Raw genomic sequence first — 19,850 nt, 5'->3', positions numbered from 1 at the left:
CTTTGTACGCCTGCCAAAGTCCACCGCGGATATTTCCAACCCTTTCTTGTGATCCGACCGCAGTGCTGAGGCAGCTACTTGGATTTGGGTAGATGCAGTTTCTCTGTCGTCACCGCGTGGCGAGGCTTTGGCCTGCGTTGAGCAATCAGACCCCTTTGATGGGCTGTTGGCAGGAAAATTAAACACAATAACTGGAACCAGTAACATGGGCCCGGCATTGAGCAGTGGCCAGGATCCCTGGAGTTCCACTGTGTGTTGACGGGACGAGGACAAACCTGACGCCACGGTATGTTTGTACAATTTGGCTTGGGTAGCTGCAGGAGGCTGGGTGGGCTGTATCAGAGAATTAAATGTACTTTCCCCTCCTCCTCTAATGGAGCTGTGGTCACTTCAATGGGGACGTGTCAACGATGATATCTATCATAACCAGCTCTCATCATCATGCTTGTGATTCAGTACCCTGGCCTGCACTCAGGTATATCTCAGCAATAATCTGATGGACTTTTTGCCTTATGGTCATATTTACCTCTGTGTTTATGCAGAATAGAGAATCTGTGCAGGGTAACAGCTGACCAAGTCACTGACAGCTTTCACTGTCAACAATCTGGCTTTAGCCCATGTGTAAGTAAGGCCAAGAGTCCGGAGTCCGCCTGACCACACCAGAACAACTCAATAACTCTTTTTTTCCACCTGCCATGCATTCCTGTAACCTGGCCGGTCAGTGAGTCAAGGGGCCCCCCCCACACATCCCCAGTGGAGCAGTGTGGCCCCTCAGAGCCCCTTGACCACCATGCTTAACCTCAATTACGTCCCTCGGCCCCCAAGTGTTTTGCAACAGCCCTGCTGTGGAATGCGAGAGAGAGAGCTGCAAAGTCAGCAAAGATCACAGTAATGAAATGTCAAATCAAGTTAAAATGGGAGCGATGGCCTGTAATGATATAATTACATCGCAGGCATCCCACGATGGAGATATGTGGCGTGCTAATCCCTGATAGTTCATCAAATTATCATTTTTGTGGGTTTAAAAAAACCTGTTTCCATCCAGTTCATGTGTTTAATCCTCCGCAGGGCTGAAAACAGGAGTCATTGTATTTGCTGTCAGTGGTGGCGGATGAAGGGCTTATTATTGGATGTTTGAGATAATCCAGCGCTGCATTCCTCCATGGGGCAACTCCAGCACAGAGTGAAAGTCTGGGAGCATCAACCAGATTTGATATTTCAGTCACTGCACCACTGAGTAAACGCTTGACTATCTCTCTCATCATAAGTCTATATACAGAAAAGGGAAGGTTGTTTCAAACTGTGTACTTGTATGTTTTAGAATATCTTGTACACATTGTTAAATGTAACCTCCTGCTAGTCACGCTGACAAACCCCAATGCGAAATTTGCATGGTTTTAACATAAAGACCATTGTTGACATTGCTTCAGGGTTGCTTCTCTATATAAAGTGAGAAACCCAGAAGGGTCCCATGATGTGATATTTGCCCCCTAGCTTCAGGCTCAGTGAGCAACAGGAATCCAGGTTTGTTTGGCTTGCAGAGATTTGCTCGGGAGCTTTGTTCATCGCAGGCAAAGGCAGAGGGACGGGCGAACCACAGGGTCGCACTCACTTTTCTGTAAAATGATCCGGACAAACAGGGTCTTAATTACTCCAGCTCATTATGGTGCTACACTGAAGGCTTAGCGAGGATCCACATCCACTGTAACTGAGGTAAGTTCAGCATGAGGACAGGCTGTGTGAGTCTCAACCTCCCAAAAGCTCAGTGCGTCATTGTTTCTACATGACTTTATCTATTTAGTACAACATGTCAAAATGATCTGTAAAACTAGGGTATATAGTTCTGTGCATTGTTTCCTAGAAAGAAGTTATTTTCTAATTATATGCAACTAGTTTTTTAACAGAAGCAGAACAATTCAACTTCTTCAAACTATTTGTGGGTTCCTGAAACAGTAATTAAATATACAGTGATGTTAGTTGGTTTCTTGGTTAGGATTCTAATGCAACCACCAAAATGTGCATCCATAAAGTGGATGAAAAAGGCTGCAGTCAGTAAACAGACAGAAGCTTCACTGTCAGACTGTTTTTATAAATCACATTCCTGGTGGGGATTTTTTGTTTTTGTCGGTTTAAGCCTGGTTTGATTCTCTATCCTGCTTTTGCTCCCTTTTTTCCTGCCCTCCTTTGTTCCAGTGGTGGTTTGGAGAATGAGTTGGCTAAGTACATTAAACCAATAGTAATGCATTTGGGAAATATGCTCTCTCTTGCTGAGCCTTGGATGAGAAGAGTGGTACAACTCAAATGTCTGCACAGCAGCAGCATACTGCTAGTTTAGTATAAAGACTGGTTGGGCTGGCTTGGCTTTGTCCACAGGTAAATAAAAAAAAATGTGTATCCAATCAAATGAAATACAAATTGGTCATTAGTCTGCTGTTAAATGTGAATGACTCGGCTGATTTGAACTATTTTCCTGACAGTTGTTAGCGTATTGTATCCCATTCAGTGTACAGGCTTTGCTCCTATAGGCCGAGTGTTGTGTTCTATCATGATCTGTCCATCGTTTACATGAATTTCAGTAATATAGTGAATAAAAACTGTCCAATAAGCTTGACTGCAGGACGGATGAAATCCTTTATTGTTCCCTCTCGGCAGCATAGTTTGCAAATACCTCTGATAGACATGAAATAATTTTAAATGGCCATTTTCACAGCTCAGATCGTTAACTCATGTAAACCTAGTAAAGACAGTTTAGGTCACACTTTCATTTCATTGGCATTAAAACATGGCAGAGAAATGTCTATATAAACACCTTGGCCTATATTTGTCAAACTACTTATGGTGCAAACCTGCCCATAGCTTAAATCTCACGTGTTTCATCACGCCAAAGGAGGGTGTTGGGTAATTTGAGGCTGTGACCCCTCACTGAGGACCAGGAAATGCCAATTGGAAAACATCAGGGCAAGAAAAATATCACTGACCGTCATCGTCTGAGATTTGGACAAATGACCTTAAATTTCCACTAAAGCCCCACAAATCTCTGAGAGCAGCGCTAACACCTCACGGGACAACCTGCTGTGGTTAAGAGACTCGTGGAGGGAATTACCCCACAAAACATTCTCATAAAATCTCCAGGAAAGATTATCAACACCAAATTTCTCACTCACCACAAGTCTCAGGGGAGCCCTGTACAGTGTGGACATAAGGCCAAGGGTTACGTTTAAATGACTCCTCTTTTACAAGGTATGTTTTTCACCCAGGTTGCAGAGGAAGGGGGCTAAGCCACAGGAATGTTTACCTATTTAGGGCATGGAGAGTCGAGTGTAGGTAGGAGGCGAGGCGGTATAGAGGCCTGATGGTGACCACATCGGGACCTCATATTTTAAAAGGGTTTAAACAAGGCGAGAGGACCTTTTTGATATACTATCATACGTGCCGAAAAATTTTCTGTACTTTTTGTCATCCTCCGAGTTAAATGTTTTGGAAAATGTCCAAGTTTCTAAGACGTGATGGGTGCGAAACCTGGAAAGAAGACGAGATTCAAATCCTTCAGGGGATGGGACCTACACCAGTTATGATGTGCTGTAAACAAAACCACGTGTTTTTACATCATGTCCGGCCTCCTGCATGCTCTAGCCAGTTTTCCAGAAAACAGCCGTATATACAGGATTTCTAAGATTACAGCTGGTAGATTGTGCGTCACCCGACATACGTTGTGTGCTCGTACCGCAGCGTCATCTTAGCCGTATAGCTGGCGCCCACGTTCGTCTACCATGAATGAGCAGGAGGGTTTCAGGTATCATTTCTGTTCCTTCCTGTCATTAGACACCACAACTGGACAGCACAATGAACCTGACACCTTGCACCTGTCGGATGATCCTTTTAACCAAAACCGTCGGCCAACACCCACGCACGCTTTCAGAGAGAGGTAGCTGAAATCGAATAGCCTCAATACCCATTCTTTATTTAAGAAGTCACAGTTAAACTGTACTCGGCTGCAAACAGCATGACTCGTCTGCAGGCTACAACACCAAAGATTTCAAACTGGTGAGTGCAGCTGCCTCTTGAATTTCACTTTTAACCAACATCAGACTCAATTTTCTTGATACTTTTGTGTTTGGTTGGCCGTGTTTCTTTTTTGAGTATAATGTGTGATATGAGAAGCCTCTTTTTCTCTTCATGCTGTAGTTGCTCACTTGCCTGTGTTTTGCCCTCAATTTAAATATTTTCTTTAGGCTCGCTTCCTGTTGAAAGTTCACTTCTTTGCTCTGATACAACAGGGTATTCTCAACGGTGGCATTGTTCCACAGTGCCTACCACTGTATGTCAGTGACCAACTGCCCTGAATGCCAGACACCAATAAACGCAGCCATAAAGCACGCTGCAGAAAATTGTGTACAACTGCGCCTGGTCTGAGTTACACCTCGTGGCACCACATTTACAGGGGGCCGCAGGTTTGTCAGGACAGAACAATGGGGACTGTATTGAAGGACCCCTAATGTTGGGGTTTTATTTGGCCCCTGGGAGGCAAAGCAGAGTCTGCAGCTTGGGGGAAGATATGCAGGCTGTGTGTGTGTGTGTGTGTGTGTGTGTGTGTGTGTGTGTGTGTGTGTGTGTGTGTGTGTGTGTGTGTGTGTGTGTGTGTGTGTGTGTGTGTGTGTGTGTGTGTGTGTGTGTGTGTGTGTGTGTGTGTGTGTGTGTGTGTGTGTGTGTGTGTGTGTGTGAGGAATAAGTGCATTGTATATGATTGCAGGATTATTTTTTTTTAACCACTTCCTGACTCTTGACCTTTGACTTTTTGATTTTCTTCAGGTATTTCCTCTTCTAATGAGGGAGGGGGAAGCTGCTCATACAAATTGCGTTTTTACTTACGACTCAGAGAAGCATTTTATAGCTTGATGGATGTTATGTATTGTACAAGGTACAATTTCCTGCTGTAGAAGAATAGTTCAATATGACATAAAGTAGTGGATTTCCAGTGTAATAGCTGTGTAAATCTCCACAGGGTCTTATATTTTTTTATGTTTTGACGACGTGCATATTTTGTAACGTCTCCGTGTGTTTCTGATTAATCAATTAACTTTCAATACTCGTAATAGCCTCTAACTTGGTGTTTTGCTCTGTTGCTGCCCAGTTTAGCTGTGTGCAACACTATTTCCTGTGTGTTCGCTTGCCCTTTCATCTATCAACTTGATACCATTCAAACGGATCTCATAGTTTCAGCTGTGCACATATTTACATGAAAAGCAGTACTCTCCCACCCACAAGATATATCTCCCACACAAAGTGTATTGTGTACTCTCACACACACAATATACTGTCTCTGTACCTGTCACTCTGAATTAGTTCCACATGAGATTGTTTAACGTGCTGGGATTCGCATCTTCATTTAGCCAAGTTTCCTTGTTAGTACATGCAATAATGAAAGACAAAGTTAAACCTCCTTGCCGGAGGATTTAAAACTACTATCAAGACCTACGCAGAACTGATAGCTGACAAACACCCTAGTCAGGCTGACCTGTACTGCAGTACACCCAGCTTTGTCAAGTCTATCGATACCAACTCTCTCTGCCTGGAGATTTTGAGATAATGTGACATTTCAAGGATTTTCTTTACGAGGCCTCTTCACCTAATCTCATAGGGAAGTGTAAGTATTCATATCTATCCTACTCGACACAGGTCATGAATTACCTTTTTACAGATCTTAAAACGTCTTGAATTGAAATGAACTTGGAAAAAGCTGCAGAAACATCGAAGTGAACCATCCAAGTGCTATAAACTGGTCCACTGGACTTGGTTGAGTTCCTTGAAGAAGTTTCACCTCTCATCCAAGAAGCTTCCTCAGTTCCAACTGTCTACTGGGAGTCCTAAGTATTTAACTTGTAGGGTCGTATGGAGGTCATTGAGGTCACCTGAGAGTCTTGCTGACCCACCCCACCCCCTGTGAGTCATTTGTCCTAGGGTGTGAATTGTCGTGAAACTTCCGGGGGATGGAAGTCAATATTGTATTGTATGTGGCTAATCGGTATTGTTTCAAAATAGTTTTTCTAGTTTGACATAGATGGCTTCCTTCCCCCCTCTTTTAAACTGTCTGTCTTCCCTGGCCAAAATGTGGACATTGTTGTCTTCAAAGAATTTTCCTTGTCCTTTAGATGTTGGTGGACTGCTGAGTCCTGACCTGAGGACCCGGCTCTCCTGCGCTGTGCCATGCGTTTGTGAAGGGGGGGTCTAGTTAACCAAATGGATATACTTGACTTCTCTGCTTATCTCTGGGTGTTTGGTCTTTTCAATGGAGCAGTTTCTGCCTCGAAAGGTTGCTAGGCTGTAATCGCACTGGGACGTGCTGTTTGTTGAACATCCAATTTTACCAGATACCCCAGCGACCTAAGGGATCACAAAGCTGGTCAAATGCTCAGCCTACAACCCTGAAAGCTGGTTTCTGTTAGTCATTACAGGAATGAGAAGGGTATGCTCCTTGGAAGAATTTGAGTAAGTTGTTTATCAAGAATCTGAGCATATTAGCATTTATTGTTTGCTGATGAGACTTTGGTGAGTTCATAATGATCCAAACTTCTAGAAAGGTTTGCAAATATCTGCAGGTCTCAACAGATATTAAGTAGACAAACAGGGTGATTTGGATTGTGGCGAAACTCCCCACTTCTCTGTTCTTTGTTTCGTTAGTCCTGATTGGATACGCTTTCATACTCAGCGCATGTGACTCACTCGCTGCGAAACAATTGGCCCTCCAGTCAGCAGTGATATAAGCATGACACCACAAATAGTTTGTCAAGACAATATATTTGGAAAGATATTATTAATGATGTTGATAGTTAGTATTGACAACACAACACAAGAGTAAGTCTCAACCCTTTTCTTCTTAATGTTAATTTGTATTAGTAGTAGTAGTACTGGTAATAGTTGTGGTGTTACTACTGCTATGTATTATTATCCAGTAATCTATTATATTATGTATTCTTGAAAATGTCTCCTTATATTCTCCGCTAAATTATTATATATATATATATATATATATATGTATCTACAGACAACTTAACGCACAGTCTGTTTCTCTCTCTCTGCTATTTCATTCCATTATCTTTATTTTAAATTGACTATCTTTAGTCTCTCTCTCTCTCTCTCTCTCTCTCTCTCTCTCTCTCTCTCTCTCTCTCTCTGAAAGGAGACAGGTGGACCTTTACATTTGCTTGCTCACTTGTACACAGATGATCTTAATCTTGTTGTATTCGTCATAAATGATCCAAATGCAGACGCTTTAAAAGGGGTGAATCACCATAGTGACCGTATAATAATTTCACAATAAAAGTCGGAATTTCACAATAAGGCAAATAAAGCAAAGCAAAACGCCGGGTTTTGACCCTGAAAAGCACCCTTATGTGGTTTGTTTGATAACCTGTTCGTTGCGCGCCTCGTATCAATGCACCAGCGCCGGTACATCCCACTGGTCCAGTCCCCACACGGCCCCTACGTTTGCACGGACTGAGGCGGAGCACCGTCGGCTCCCTGCCCCGGAACAGACCGCTCCACCACCGGACACGACCGGCGCGCAGGGACCGGAAGGCAACGCGGAGGTAGGATGAATTAACCGCAGTTTGATCATCCACCGCGTGTCCTTTAAACGCGTGAGAGTTTAGCGTGAGTGTGTCTGTTGGAGCATCGTGACGCTTCGCCACGCCTCCATGTTGTACAACACATGTGTGTCGCACGTTTTACACCCATCACAACACACATGTATACACGCACACACATCACACACGTGTTGTTTAATCGGCCCCTTGTGTATTCGTGAACATCTCACCGCTGTTTTCCGTTATAATGAACGACTGCTGATGAGAGTTATGTGACGTCACAGCCGCATGGTTACATTGTACAACAGAGGAGGAAGTGACACACACACACACACACACACACACCTCTGCTCACTATGCGAACAATTGAAGTTACATAATTCACAACGGATCAACTTTTAGCTTCTTTATCGATTCATCTGTTGATTTTTTTCTCCATTGATTGATTAGTTGCCAGAAAATGGTTCCCCTCAAATGTCTTGTTTTGACATTCAACTCACTTCTGTCATTATAACCAGAACATATTCTCATTTTAGAAAATGGAATTGGATAATTTAATCTGTAAATAGACTAGTTGGCGATTGATTTAATAGTCGATTACAGATTTATCTATCGATTAGTTGTCTGTAAACGGTTAAAAACAAGAAATGATCTTGGCACGCTCTTGTCTTGGTTTATTTACATGTGAGCTACTTGATACATCCACTTGTCAGAACCTCTGCTCCTATAATAAAAACATGTAGAATAGAAATAGAATAATCAAAAGGGATTATATGTTAATAAGAGATGTGTAATGAGTCTGTTAAATGTATGAAAACATTATAATAAACTGCCATTTCCCATTTTCTAATTCCATGTTCTCCTTTGAATTAATTCACTACAAGAAAAACAAATGTGGCCTATGGTGGAACATGACCAATCGTTTAATTCACAGGTTTTCAACTGGTTTTGTCCCAGGGACCACCATTCTGACTAGAAAGTAATCCGCGGCCCACTGATGTGCCCACGTGCGCACGTGTGTGTGTGCGTGCATGTGGCTAGAAGGAAGTTTTAACATTTGGTTTTCCATGATGGATCCAAATCTAGAAAAATCTGTGTAAAAAAAACAACAAAAACGGTTGATTTTCGGTGCTTAAGATTTGAAAACAAAATTAAAATGCAGTTTGTTGTACTGCATCTCAGAACCATATGTACATCAATATATAACGTTCATGACTTAAATGTACAGACATGAAGCTGACATGTTGAGAGAACGTTAACGTAACGGTGATCAATAACAATCAACATAAACTGGGGCTACAACTGAAGAGGGAAGATGACAAAGTAATGCAGAATATGTCACAAATGATAATCATACAATATCACACAAACAATTGAGGCCTATTTAAGTTTAACCTCATGATCACCAGCAGCAAATCCCACCTACTGCTAGTGTTGGGGTGGTGGGTGAGTAGTACTTCTGTGTGTGTGTGTGTGTGTGTGTCTTAGAGCTCTCCTAAGAAATTGTTTCTCAACCAGTGAACGTGGTAAAGTTGACTGTTATGGCAGGTAATTGTTTTGCCAATTTATTCTTCTTATTACAAAGTATTTGTTTTTCGCTCTTTTGTTTTATGTAATATTTTCATTATTAATTCTGTCCATTTGGGCCTTATTTTTGGGGAAATAAAAATTCCCATCATACAAACTACATCTCCAAGACCTCCTGAGAGTATTTCTACCTAGCTCAACAGCTCTTCTACATCTACCTTTAACACGCATGCACAGGGGAAAACTACTGGCAGTTTCTAGCCCCAAGCCGGTTTCAAGGTTCCCCTCATCACGTTAATATAATTTTGGACATATTTTTCTTATTTTATATATTTTTCACAATATTCCAGAGTAATCTGGAATTGTGTTTCGCGGACCCCATGCAATGCCGTCACGGACCGCCAGGGGGGCCGCGGACCCCTGGTTTAATTCATAATAGTAAAGACAGGAAGTGTGTGTATGAAGCAGTATTAGATTTCACCAAAGGCCCAAAATTTTGGTTTTATGGCCATTTTCTTTTTCCTCACTCACTTATTGCTGCTGGATTATTGATGGGAGATTAAAGAAAAAGAAAAGTTCAGAGTTATTTATTCAAACTCTGCTCAAATATGACGGGGGGGAACAAAAGCCAAACAAATTAATTTAACAGATGTCATCCTCAAACACTTTTATTAAAGAGTAAATCCTCACCCAGATGCACCATCTGAAAAAACCCCTCCAAATTTAGGCCTTGACTGTGCTGCAGAGCGCAGATAAAGAACACACACCCACGTAGGTTTGTCCTTGGGTCACACATCGCAGATAAGTGAGGAGGTCGGACCAACTGTCATTTAAACCCAGCTGCTGAGATGTGAGTGAACCCTGCTTTGCGCTCCAGTCCTTGTTTTGTAAATGGTTCAGCATCCGCAGCTTATTACATTCTGTATCACCCCTCCTTAATGTGTTTTTTTTTTTGTTGTTGTTTCTTCAGGGGTCTGTGTGCGTGCGTTGCCGTCTGAACAAGTCATGGCCGACCAAACTCCTCTGCAGCAGGGGGAGCCGCTGCTGACGAAGCCCCTCGAGCTGAGCCTCCCCAACGGGAAAGAAGCCCCCAAAGTCGTCCTGCACGCCCGAGGCCAGTGGGCGAGTAAGGCCGAGTTCCTCCTGGCCGTGGCGGGGCAGATCATCGGCCTCGGCAACGTCTGGCGGTTCCCGTACCTCTGCTACAAGAACGGTGGAGGTAAAGCACGTGGGATAACAGAGGGTGGGGGAGGACAAGTCATTTAGTAAATTCTGTTATAATATTTCCCCCTTGCTGCTGTCATATCTTATCTTTTTTCCTCTCTCCTTTTTCTCACAGTCTAAAACGAGGGATTTACTCTTTTATCGAGTCAGATTAGTGACTGGAAATTGAATTTACAGTTAGGGTTTATAACAGCAGGTTGATTTGGGGTTATTACCTGGTTTTAGAGTTCAGAATACAATGAAGACCCTCACAAGCGTCCTCGTGTTTACTTCCAGGTGTGTTCTTCATCCCTTACCTGTTGTTCCTGGTGCTGTGCGGCATCCCCCTCTTCCTCCTGGAGACCTCGCTGGGACAGTTCACCAGCCTGGGAGGTGTCAGCGCCTGGAGGAGCGTCTGCCCTCTATTTGGAGGTAGGCTTATTAAGTCATCTTAATATCTGGGGTGTGTGCAAAGCGGCACGTGTGTCGAGGGTCATGATGCGATCAACTCTTCTTCTTCTATCCTCTTTTTTTTCTCGCTCTTGCTTTTGCTGTTGCGCTCTTTCAGTTCCTCAGTTATAAACTCTGGCAATAGAGTATGCACTGGGAGTTTATAGTCGGCTGAGGTCACTCCCTGCGTGCACTGTGTGGTTTGTTGTGTCCTTCTGGTGAGTAACGAGGGTACAACAAATTCCGCACAACGGGGATTTGGGGATGACAGCGATAACATCCGACCTTCAACCTTGCCAAAGTCTCCTCGTCTTTCTTTTCCCTCTGTCTGGCCTTTCCTCCGAATTTCTCCTGTCTTTTATTTTCTGTGCTGGCTTGAAGCATTCAAAGCATTCCAGTGTCCGCACCAATTCGAAACCCATATAAACAGCGTGTCCGCAATCAGAGGGTTGGCACTTCCCCGCGAGCTGCGTGCGTGCGTGTGCGCTTCGCATTGCGCCTCGGCCCCTGTACATTTAAGTCAGGAGAACAGGAGGCAGCCCACTGTGTGCTTGCCAGTAAAACAAACGCTTGTTTCTAAATGTCTTGTTTTCATAGGATCCTCCTACTCGAACAAAACAAATAAAATCCCGGGTTTTAAACCAGTGATCCAGAGCCTGACCTTACTGTGATGCTTCTCAAGGGAAATAAAGCTGTACACACGATCCCGGAAGAGTCCACTCCGTTCAGGAATGAAAGCTGGTTTGGAAGATGATGCATTTGGGAGAGAAAACACTGAAGTATCAAAGGAAGGCTTGTGGTTTATAAGTTGACCTGCACAGATTCCTTCTCTTTACACTTCTTCTAATTATTACAATGATTATCATAAATTGTGAGATGTTTTTTTGATATTTTTGTTGATGTCCCTCGATATAATTGGATGCACTTTTCCGAGTTTGTATGCCTCCACTTTCCGGAGAAGCTGACTTGGGACATTTGCAATCTGCCTGTCTGAAAGCAGCGATACACAACCAACAACCAAGAAATGCTTCTGCAGGAATCCATCACTGGTTTGCACATTTAATTATCATCAGATGAAGGCCTGCAGTTCATTAGAGGCCACTGCAAACAGCCCACGCTCTCGAACCCACTCCGGGCCTCATAAGAGCATCATTCATCCCTAATGAAGAAAGACAAGACGTGGGCTGCTAGCGGAGCGTCTCAGTAAACGGCTGCTTTCATGTGAAACGCCAGAATATTTGCGCGCGATTCTTTTGAAGATTCTGTTTCTGCAACCCATCGGATTGTGTGAAGTCATCACACTCTGTCTCTGTCTGTCTCCGCAGGGCTTGGTTACGCCAGCCAGGTGATCATCCTGCACGGCTGCGTGTACTATGTGGTCATCCTGGCGTGGGCTGTCTTCTACCTGGTGCACAGCTTCCAGGCCGAGCTGCCGTGGGCGCACTGTAACAACACGTGGAACACCGGTCAGTGAGCACATTCAAAGTGTGTCAGTGCTGTTTGAAGGGGCTGCTGTGTAAAACATTAAGGGGTAACCAGGCTCTACTGTGTGTGTGTGTGTGTGTGTGTCGGCAGAGTCGTGCGTCTTGTTCAACCACCTCAACCAGACCAATGCAAGCAGCCTGCCCGAGAACGCCTCCTCCCCAGTCACAGAGTTTTGGGAGTGAGTGCCTCGGGTTTATTTCAGGATATTAATCATCCAGAATATCAACAGGTGTAAGGAATTAATAACAGTGTGTGTGTGTGTGTGTGTTTCTAGGCGGGAGGTGCTCCGCCTGTCCAGCAATTTGGACGAGCTGGGTCCGGTCAGCTGGAAGTTGGCTCTGTGTCTGGCCGTCGTCTGGCTCGTCTGTTACTTCTGTGTCTGGAAGGGAGTCAAGTCCACTGGAAAGGTGAGCGGGAAAAAAAAACACACACACACACTCTCACATCACCACACAGCGTGATGCCTTCACCGCCCTGCCCATGTCTGGGAACTTATTTTGCTTCACAAGCATCAAGAAGAAGCTGTAACTCCAGAGCCTGCCTAAGAATTTTTGTTTTCGGGAGTTTTCTTCTTCGTCAAAGTGATGCAGTGATAGATGTCTCTTTTATCTATAAGCAGATTACAAACAGAACCTGGTAATATGTCATTCGACATTCTTTCAGCCCGGCTACATCCGGTAGAGGTGACTCACACAAACAGACGAATACTAACGGGCGGCTAAAAACAGTAACATAAATCTTCTGTCATTTTCCAGCATATAAAAATAAGCGTCTGCAATAATTTTCTTGTGTCACCACCAGCATCTGTCAACAGACTCCAACTTTCCAGGGTTCCCTCTTTAAAGTGTCTCATGTCAGACTTGTCCTTCCTGTTTTCTCCGTCTCCGTGCCATCCTGACCACATCCCCCCCCCCCCCCCCCCCCCCCCCCCCCCCGCACGTTCTCTCTCTCCCTCTGTGTACATTCTAGGTAGTGTACCTGACTGCCACCTTCCCATATGTCATGCTGTTTGTGCTGCTGGTGCGCGGTGCCACCCTGCCCGGAGCGACACAGGGCATCATTTACTACCTCAAGCCCAACGTCACCCGCCTGGCAGACCCACAGGTACAAAGCACACACACACACACACACACACACACACACTTCTGTAGAGTGCTTAGCAATAAACAACTATGTGTTACTCATTCGATACACGATGTGCTCTTACTGTAGATAACGTGTAACTACAGTTTTATGCTGGTAATATCAATAACTTATCTGGCGCTTTCCTAAACAAGATTGCAAAGTGCTTAACAGATACAATCATCTATTCATTGTCTTCCAGTCATTCAAGATTGTGTCCTTATAATCTAATTTCCCATTCTCTCTCTCTTTCTCTCGCTCTCTCTCTAGGTATGGATGGATGCTGGTACACAGGTCTTTTTCTCCTATGGAATCTGCTTGGGAAGTCTCACAGCCCTGGGAAGCTACAACAAATACAACAACGACTGCTACAAGTGAGACGCTTTGTCACGCACACACGCACAATTACCCAGCAACTACACAATAGCGAGTCCCAGCCGCACCGCTTCAGATTAACCGCGTTCACTTGAAATGTAAGATGTGAGCTCCCACTGGTCAGATGGCTTCCAGAAGGAATGGCTGGAATGGACAGAGAAAACACACTGATAGAGCCACACCTTAAAGAAAAGCCCTCGCTGCCATGTTTCCCACACTCCAGGACTCCCACACACACACACACACACACACACACACACACACACACACACACACACTAAGAGAGAGCCATGCACTTAACTCTTGGCTTGTATTTACAGTAACCGGCCACAGTTCCATAAAACAGGGCCAGAATCCAAATTCAAGACCTCACTGTCTGCGCTGCTTCACTGAAGCCACTTTTCCTCTAAAGAATATTAAGTTGTTTGTGTTCTTTGCTTTAAGTATGCCTCCTAATTCGTCCCATGTCCGTGTGTCCTCCCAGAGACTCCTTCATGCTGTGCCTCCTGAACAGCGCCACCAGCTTCCTGGCGGGTTTCGCCATCTTCTCGGTGCTGGGCTTCATGGCCGAGGAGCAGGGCGTGGAGATCGCCACCGTGGCCCAGTCAGGTGAAATAATGTTAAGAGGTGAAAGTGAGGTGAATAGATCTTTCCTCTACTTAGCCATTTTGCTACAAAACACAGCCAACAGTCATTCAACAGTTAGGACGGGCAAATAAATGTCAACTTTTCAAGACTTTCTGAGCAGATATACTTTCCACATTTTTGTCCGAACTCAACCTTTCCGTCTGTGGGTTTGTTCTTTACTCTTTCTGTCAAACTTGGCCATGTGTGTTTCATACAGTTGAATAAATTAAATAAAACAGCGCTGTTGAGTTGTAAGAACATGTATTTACTGTGTTTGCTCTCAGGGCCTGGCCTCGCCTTCATCGTCTACCCCAGAGCTGTCGCCATGATGCCGCTACCTCAACTCTGGGCTGTCTGCTTCTTCCTCATGATTATCATGCTGGGGCTGGACACACAGGTAGACACACACACACACAGACACCCTCTGACGTTGATGAATTACTTTTGATGGAACCGACGCACTATGCTTCGTGTAATGTAGACCAGACAAGGCGCTCACTGACCCCGTCTCCCTTCTGTCACCCAGTTTGTGAGCCTGGAGGCCCTGATGACGTCGGTGAGTGACCTGTACCCGCATCTGATCAGACGAGGTCACCGCCGAGAGCTGCTGCTGCTGTTGATCTGCTTCGTCTGCTTCCTGGTGGGGCTGGTCATGGTCACGCCGGTGGGTCACACTCAGGATCGATGGATGTGTGCTTGCGTACGAGGTGTGCTCAGGTTTGGTTTTGATGCCGTGAACTGACGGAGTTTGTCTGGATGCAGGGAGGTCTGTACGTGTTCCAGGTCTACGACCACTTCTCCTGCAGCGGAGCCAGTCTGCTGCTGCTCTCCATCTGCCAGTCTGTGGCCATCGGCTGGGTCTACGGTACGAAGCCCAATCCTCTCCCCTGCTTATCGTTCCCTTCTCCTGTTCTATCTTTTCCAGTTTCCTCCTCTCCTCTTTCTGGCATGTCCACTACGGCTAAATCCATGCTAATGTGTTTTCTTTTTAAAACAAAGTATTAAACTCCTTTCTTTAAGATTAATGAAAGTCGTTCCTATAATCTGATAAACACACTCCGACTCCTCCAGTCCCTTTCCTCCCCTCTGTCTGCGTTTCACTCAGAGTCAGTAGACAGTATATTAACATGGCTGCAGCTACCCACTGTTGTAAGGAGACTGGCTCCTGGCCAGGCCCCCGTCTGTCTCCTCCAGGCCCTAAATCAGCCCCCGGGCCCCGTCGCCTCACAGTCTCAGGCTGCCGGGCCCCAGGGAGCCCCTATCCAAGCCAGACCCGAGACTCTAAAGCATTCACAAAAACATTATTTGTTGAAGTGTGAGATGGGTGGACTGAGCCATGTGTGCACATCAGGACATTAAAAATACGTGCCGCTGTGTTCAGATGATTAACTTGTATTTGTAAAAGAATTAAGAATTGTAAAAAAAAAAGTAGTTGATAAGGAATGAGTGTGTTAACAGAGTGTGTGTGCATGAAGGAAGCAGAGTAGAGGGGACTCAGCGGTCAGGACTCCAAATCCACCTTTCACCCTTTTTTACGACTGTGGGATTTTACCTCTTTTTAAGGACCCTAACATACACTAACTCTGTTGCTTGTTACGCGCTCCTGGAGGAGGAAGGACCTCAACCAAGGGGAGATGCTTGAGTTCACAATGAGGCTTCAGGCTTTTTAGAAAGGGAACACATACTGCTGCTTTCATGCATGCTCTGCAGCCCGGGCACTTTCCGGAGGGCCTAGTATGTGAGAACGCAAATGTCCGAGTCAGTCACTCTGGACATTTTCTGGCGAGACGATTATTGTTACAAAGGAGTCATTAAGCACACGAGACAGAAAACAATGTAACTTTTCACAATTAATATCCCCTTATGTCCTTTTTGAAAATGTTTGGTCTTGTTTGTGTTGTTATAACCATTCTTCTTGTTCTTAAACCACACCATGATGTCAAACCCGAACCACAGCCACTCACAGACCTTTGTTCTTCCTTTGGTCGCAGGAGCCGAGCGCTTCAGTGGCAACATCAGGGATATGACCGGCTACAGCCCCCTGCCCGTCTTCAAGCTGTGCTGGAAATACCTGACCCCGGCTGTGTGCACTGTGAGTGACCCCTCCCCGCTGGCCTGCCTCTTTAGCATCTACACGCTGTGAAATAGTCAACACATAAATGCATGTTTGGGATTTGGTGCGAAGTCCTCCCCCTGTCAGTCAATGGACAGTAAAAATCGAGTGGCAAACTGACGGGGATAAGTCCAAATAATATACTTTTGACATGCAAAGTCATACCATGTAAAATGTCTTAACACGGTCCCCCTCCCACAGGCCACCTTTGTGTTCTCCCTGGTGTGTTGGGCTCCGCTGAGCCTCGGGAATGGCCTGGTCGCTCCGCTCTGGGCCACCACGCTGGGCTGGATCCTCACCCTCTCATCTGTCTCCCTGCTTCCCTTCTGGGCCATTTACGCCCTGGTGACCACCCCAGGGTCCCTCAAACAGGTCCGTTCAGTGTCATATGCTGCTGAAGAGACATATTTTTAATGTGTTACTACTTGAAAAGGTTAACGGGACTCTACAATACCCCCAGTGTCGATTAGACTTCTGATGCTGTGTCTTCTGTGGGAGGAAACTGACTTATTTAGGGTAACAAAGCTGCATGAGGATACGACAATGAACTAACCGTGACCTTTTGAACCCACAGCGCTTCCAGCATCTGTGCAGCCCGGCCGAACTCTCATCCTCCCGCCACCTCCCCACCAACACCTCCCCACTGCCCTACAGACCCAGACTGCCGCTCAGCGAGAAGCCCAAGCAGCCGATTGCAGACGTCGATCGTTTGTCCTGACGGTCGAGTCAACGACGATGTAGCGTGGGATGCTGCTTAGCCAATCAGGTGGGGTGAAGTTCGGGGGGGTCGAGGTTAGACTTGATGCTGCTTGATTTCGAGATTTAACAGCTACGAAACATCTACGCTCAAGGTCTACTTGCTAACTTTAGATGTAGTTTTCAAACATATCGTATAATCTTGAAAGGCGATGTTCATATTTTTTTATATTCCCAGCATATTCCAGACCTCTTTCCCACTTCGGTGCAAAGGTTTCTGAAAGCTGGAGAATACACATCTTATTGGACCTTGAGAGGCTGATCAACACTTTGTGTGATAAGAACTACCTAAAAGGACAGAAACCTACTTTACTGGGTTCTTTCCACTGACATGGCAGAGGCCGGATTCATGCTTTAGGCTGCACTTTTGTGGGAGCAGATTTATCGTCCATCTTTAGATACAGTCTATGGTTATCAGCACTGAGCCTGTTGTGTTAGCCTGTGACCTCAGCTTGAGCTCTGATTCTCCACCTAATGTTTCCTTCTCGTTGGGTTTGGGTGCAGGTCTCATCTGAAGTGACTCTGTGAGTCAGACTGGTTTCATACACTGGGTTTTATCTGGATTTTTTTTCTGGATGGTGTCATATCGTGGATTTGGAATGGTTCATGCTACGCCTTACACAAGATCTCAATTTTAACAAATGTACATTTTTACTGCCAATATATCAAAGGATCTATCTTCAGTTTTTCTCGAACACTTCTCGCTGAGATCGTCGAGAGCTGAACGGACATAGTTCTCATCATGGACACTGTTTCATCCATAACACTTACTGTATCTGTTTTCATTCTCTTGTCGTTTGGGCAGTTTGTGCAAAAGTAAAAGCGTCTGTCCGTCTTTGCACTGCGCCAGAAATAAACAAGCGGCCGACATTAACAGTAAATATATGAATACAATACTACAAACTGCTGCTGATCTGGACAAAAACAGATTTTTATTATTCTATCCTACAAACTTACTCTTAGAATAGATTTTTTTGTTAACAAGAAAAAGTCTTATTAAAGCTGCAAATGAACTCCTAGCACTCCGGTGATGATTCTTACTGGAGCGTGACCAAGAATGTCCTCTATGCTGCGCTGCAATGTTAATGTTAAAGATAAATAAGTTCCTTGTGCAAACTGCTGTTTTTTTCAGCCGTGGATCAAATGTTTTTTCAAGTTTTCCTCTGAGATTAATTTACAGAAAAGCAAAGTGATGAATCCCATCTGGTGTCTTTTTTTTTTATATACTTCCATTTTTATAGTTGCTTACATACACGTGCCTCTTTATTGTAGGAACGAGCTTCTTTTGTACATGTATCATTATTTTATTTTTTCTCAATGAATATATATATTTACATTGTGGATAAAAGAGGTTGTGTTGACTCATTTCATGCTCAGTGTGTGTTTTTGTGTGCGAGGGTGTGTTTGTGCTCATGCACAGGTGTGTGTTTTCCTTCCCTGTAACAGACCTGTGGTCAAGGAGAGCTGTCCCTTGTGAGATGATGCTCTCTCCCTCCGTGCCATGGAAACGGATGCTAAAGCACACACCTGGTTTCTAGGAAGAGAGGAAAAGAAGAAGGAAGATAGAGATGTAGGGAAAGACACAAACACACACTCACACAAACACACACCATCAGCCATTCGAGCGTCACCAGAATAAGTGATTGCCTTCATCTGAAGCGTTTTTTATCCTGATGGGAATTACTGGTTTAACATCCATGAAGGGATGGAAGCAAAAAATGTGGGGAGGGAAAGACGAGAGGATGATGGAGTGAGTGTGTGTGTGTGTGTGCGCAGAGGAGGAGAGGGAGTCATGGTGACTAAAGAGGGAGGGAGAGCAGCAGCATCAGCGCCGCCGGGGGGAATTCTGACACCAGCACTTGGATGCAGCCTGGTGGTTATGTAAACGGCTCGGGCTTGTCAATTAACCGTATTGGATTCACTCCCCTCCCAGGCGCCGTAGGAAGGGGGCTGGTCCCGCACACACGTGGCTCGGCACGCGGGGCTCGCACACACAAACACACACAACTTGTTGTTGATACACAATACTGCATGAGGCCTGCTTTGCAAGTGTGATCCGGGTTACTATGTAATTGTGTGTGTGTGGATAAACGGGGGCGGTTTATGTCCATATGGTTGCTTTGGCATACATCGAGCTTTCAGATGACGGGGATTAAAAATGATCCAATGGGATGCGTGTGTGAGACTGGAAGAGAGGGAGGAGTGTGTAGGGATGTGAGCCAAAGCATGTGTGTGTGTGTGTGTGTGTCTGTATGTGTGTATGTGATGCTGTGGAAAGTTGCCTAATTTTTGCTCAGGCTCAGTGCCACTACTTTGCAGCTGCACTTTTCACCACAATTCCGTCTGTACACTAACACACTCGCACTTTTTGCAGGATAAACATTAAACACACACTCATTTTATTTGTTTGGCTATTTTCAACAGACACCCCTGCCAAAGCTTGACGTCCCACTGTCCTGATCAAACATCCTCTCTCTCTCTCTCTCACACACACACACACAGCTCCAGTTTGCGCTTGTCTTTATGGCCGTCTCTTTCTTTTTCTTTTACTGCAGGTAATACACTTGACAGTTTGGTGTAAAGGAGAAGTATGTGGGGGGGAGTTGAGG

The 19,850-nt window shown here is 44.9% G+C and overlaps 1 protein-coding gene and 1 long non-coding RNA gene across 2 annotated transcripts; one reads left to right on the top strand and one right to left on the bottom strand.

Annotated features, from left to right (window-relative positions):
- The first annotated feature begins 31 nt into the window (after positions 1-31).
- LOC128430897 (sodium- and chloride-dependent GABA transporter 2) lies at positions 32-18,606 on the top strand. The gene is made up of 15 exons (XM_053417023.1): positions 32-286; positions 10,081-10,329; positions 10,611-10,745; positions 12,089-12,229; positions 12,339-12,426; positions 12,523-12,655; positions 13,218-13,352; positions 13,641-13,744; positions 14,230-14,354; positions 14,657-14,769; positions 14,899-15,036; positions 15,135-15,237; positions 16,364-16,464; positions 16,687-16,857; positions 17,060-18,606. The coding sequence occupies exons 2-15, from the start codon at positions 10,116-10,118 to the stop codon at positions 17,201-17,203; spliced, it is 1,845 nt and encodes a 614-aa protein (XP_053272998.1). The 5' UTR covers positions 32-286; positions 10,081-10,115; the 3' UTR covers positions 17,204-18,606.
- On the bottom strand, positions 9,763-11,256 carry LOC128430899 (uncharacterized). The gene is made up of 2 exons (XR_008334084.1): positions 10,631-11,256; positions 9,763-10,312 (listed from the first exon to the last, which is right to left on the bottom strand). It is a non-coding gene; the product is annotated as an uncharacterized LOC128430899 (long non-coding RNA).
- Positions 18,607-19,850: the final 1,244 nt, after the last annotated feature.

Source organism: Pleuronectes platessa, chromosome 24 (assembly GCF_947347685.1).
Source record: "Pleuronectes platessa chromosome 24, fPlePla1.1, whole genome shotgun sequence".
NCBI lineage: Eukaryota > Metazoa > Chordata > Actinopteri > Pleuronectiformes > Pleuronectidae > Pleuronectes > Pleuronectes platessa.
This window is presented reverse-complemented; position numbering and strand designations above follow the sequence as displayed.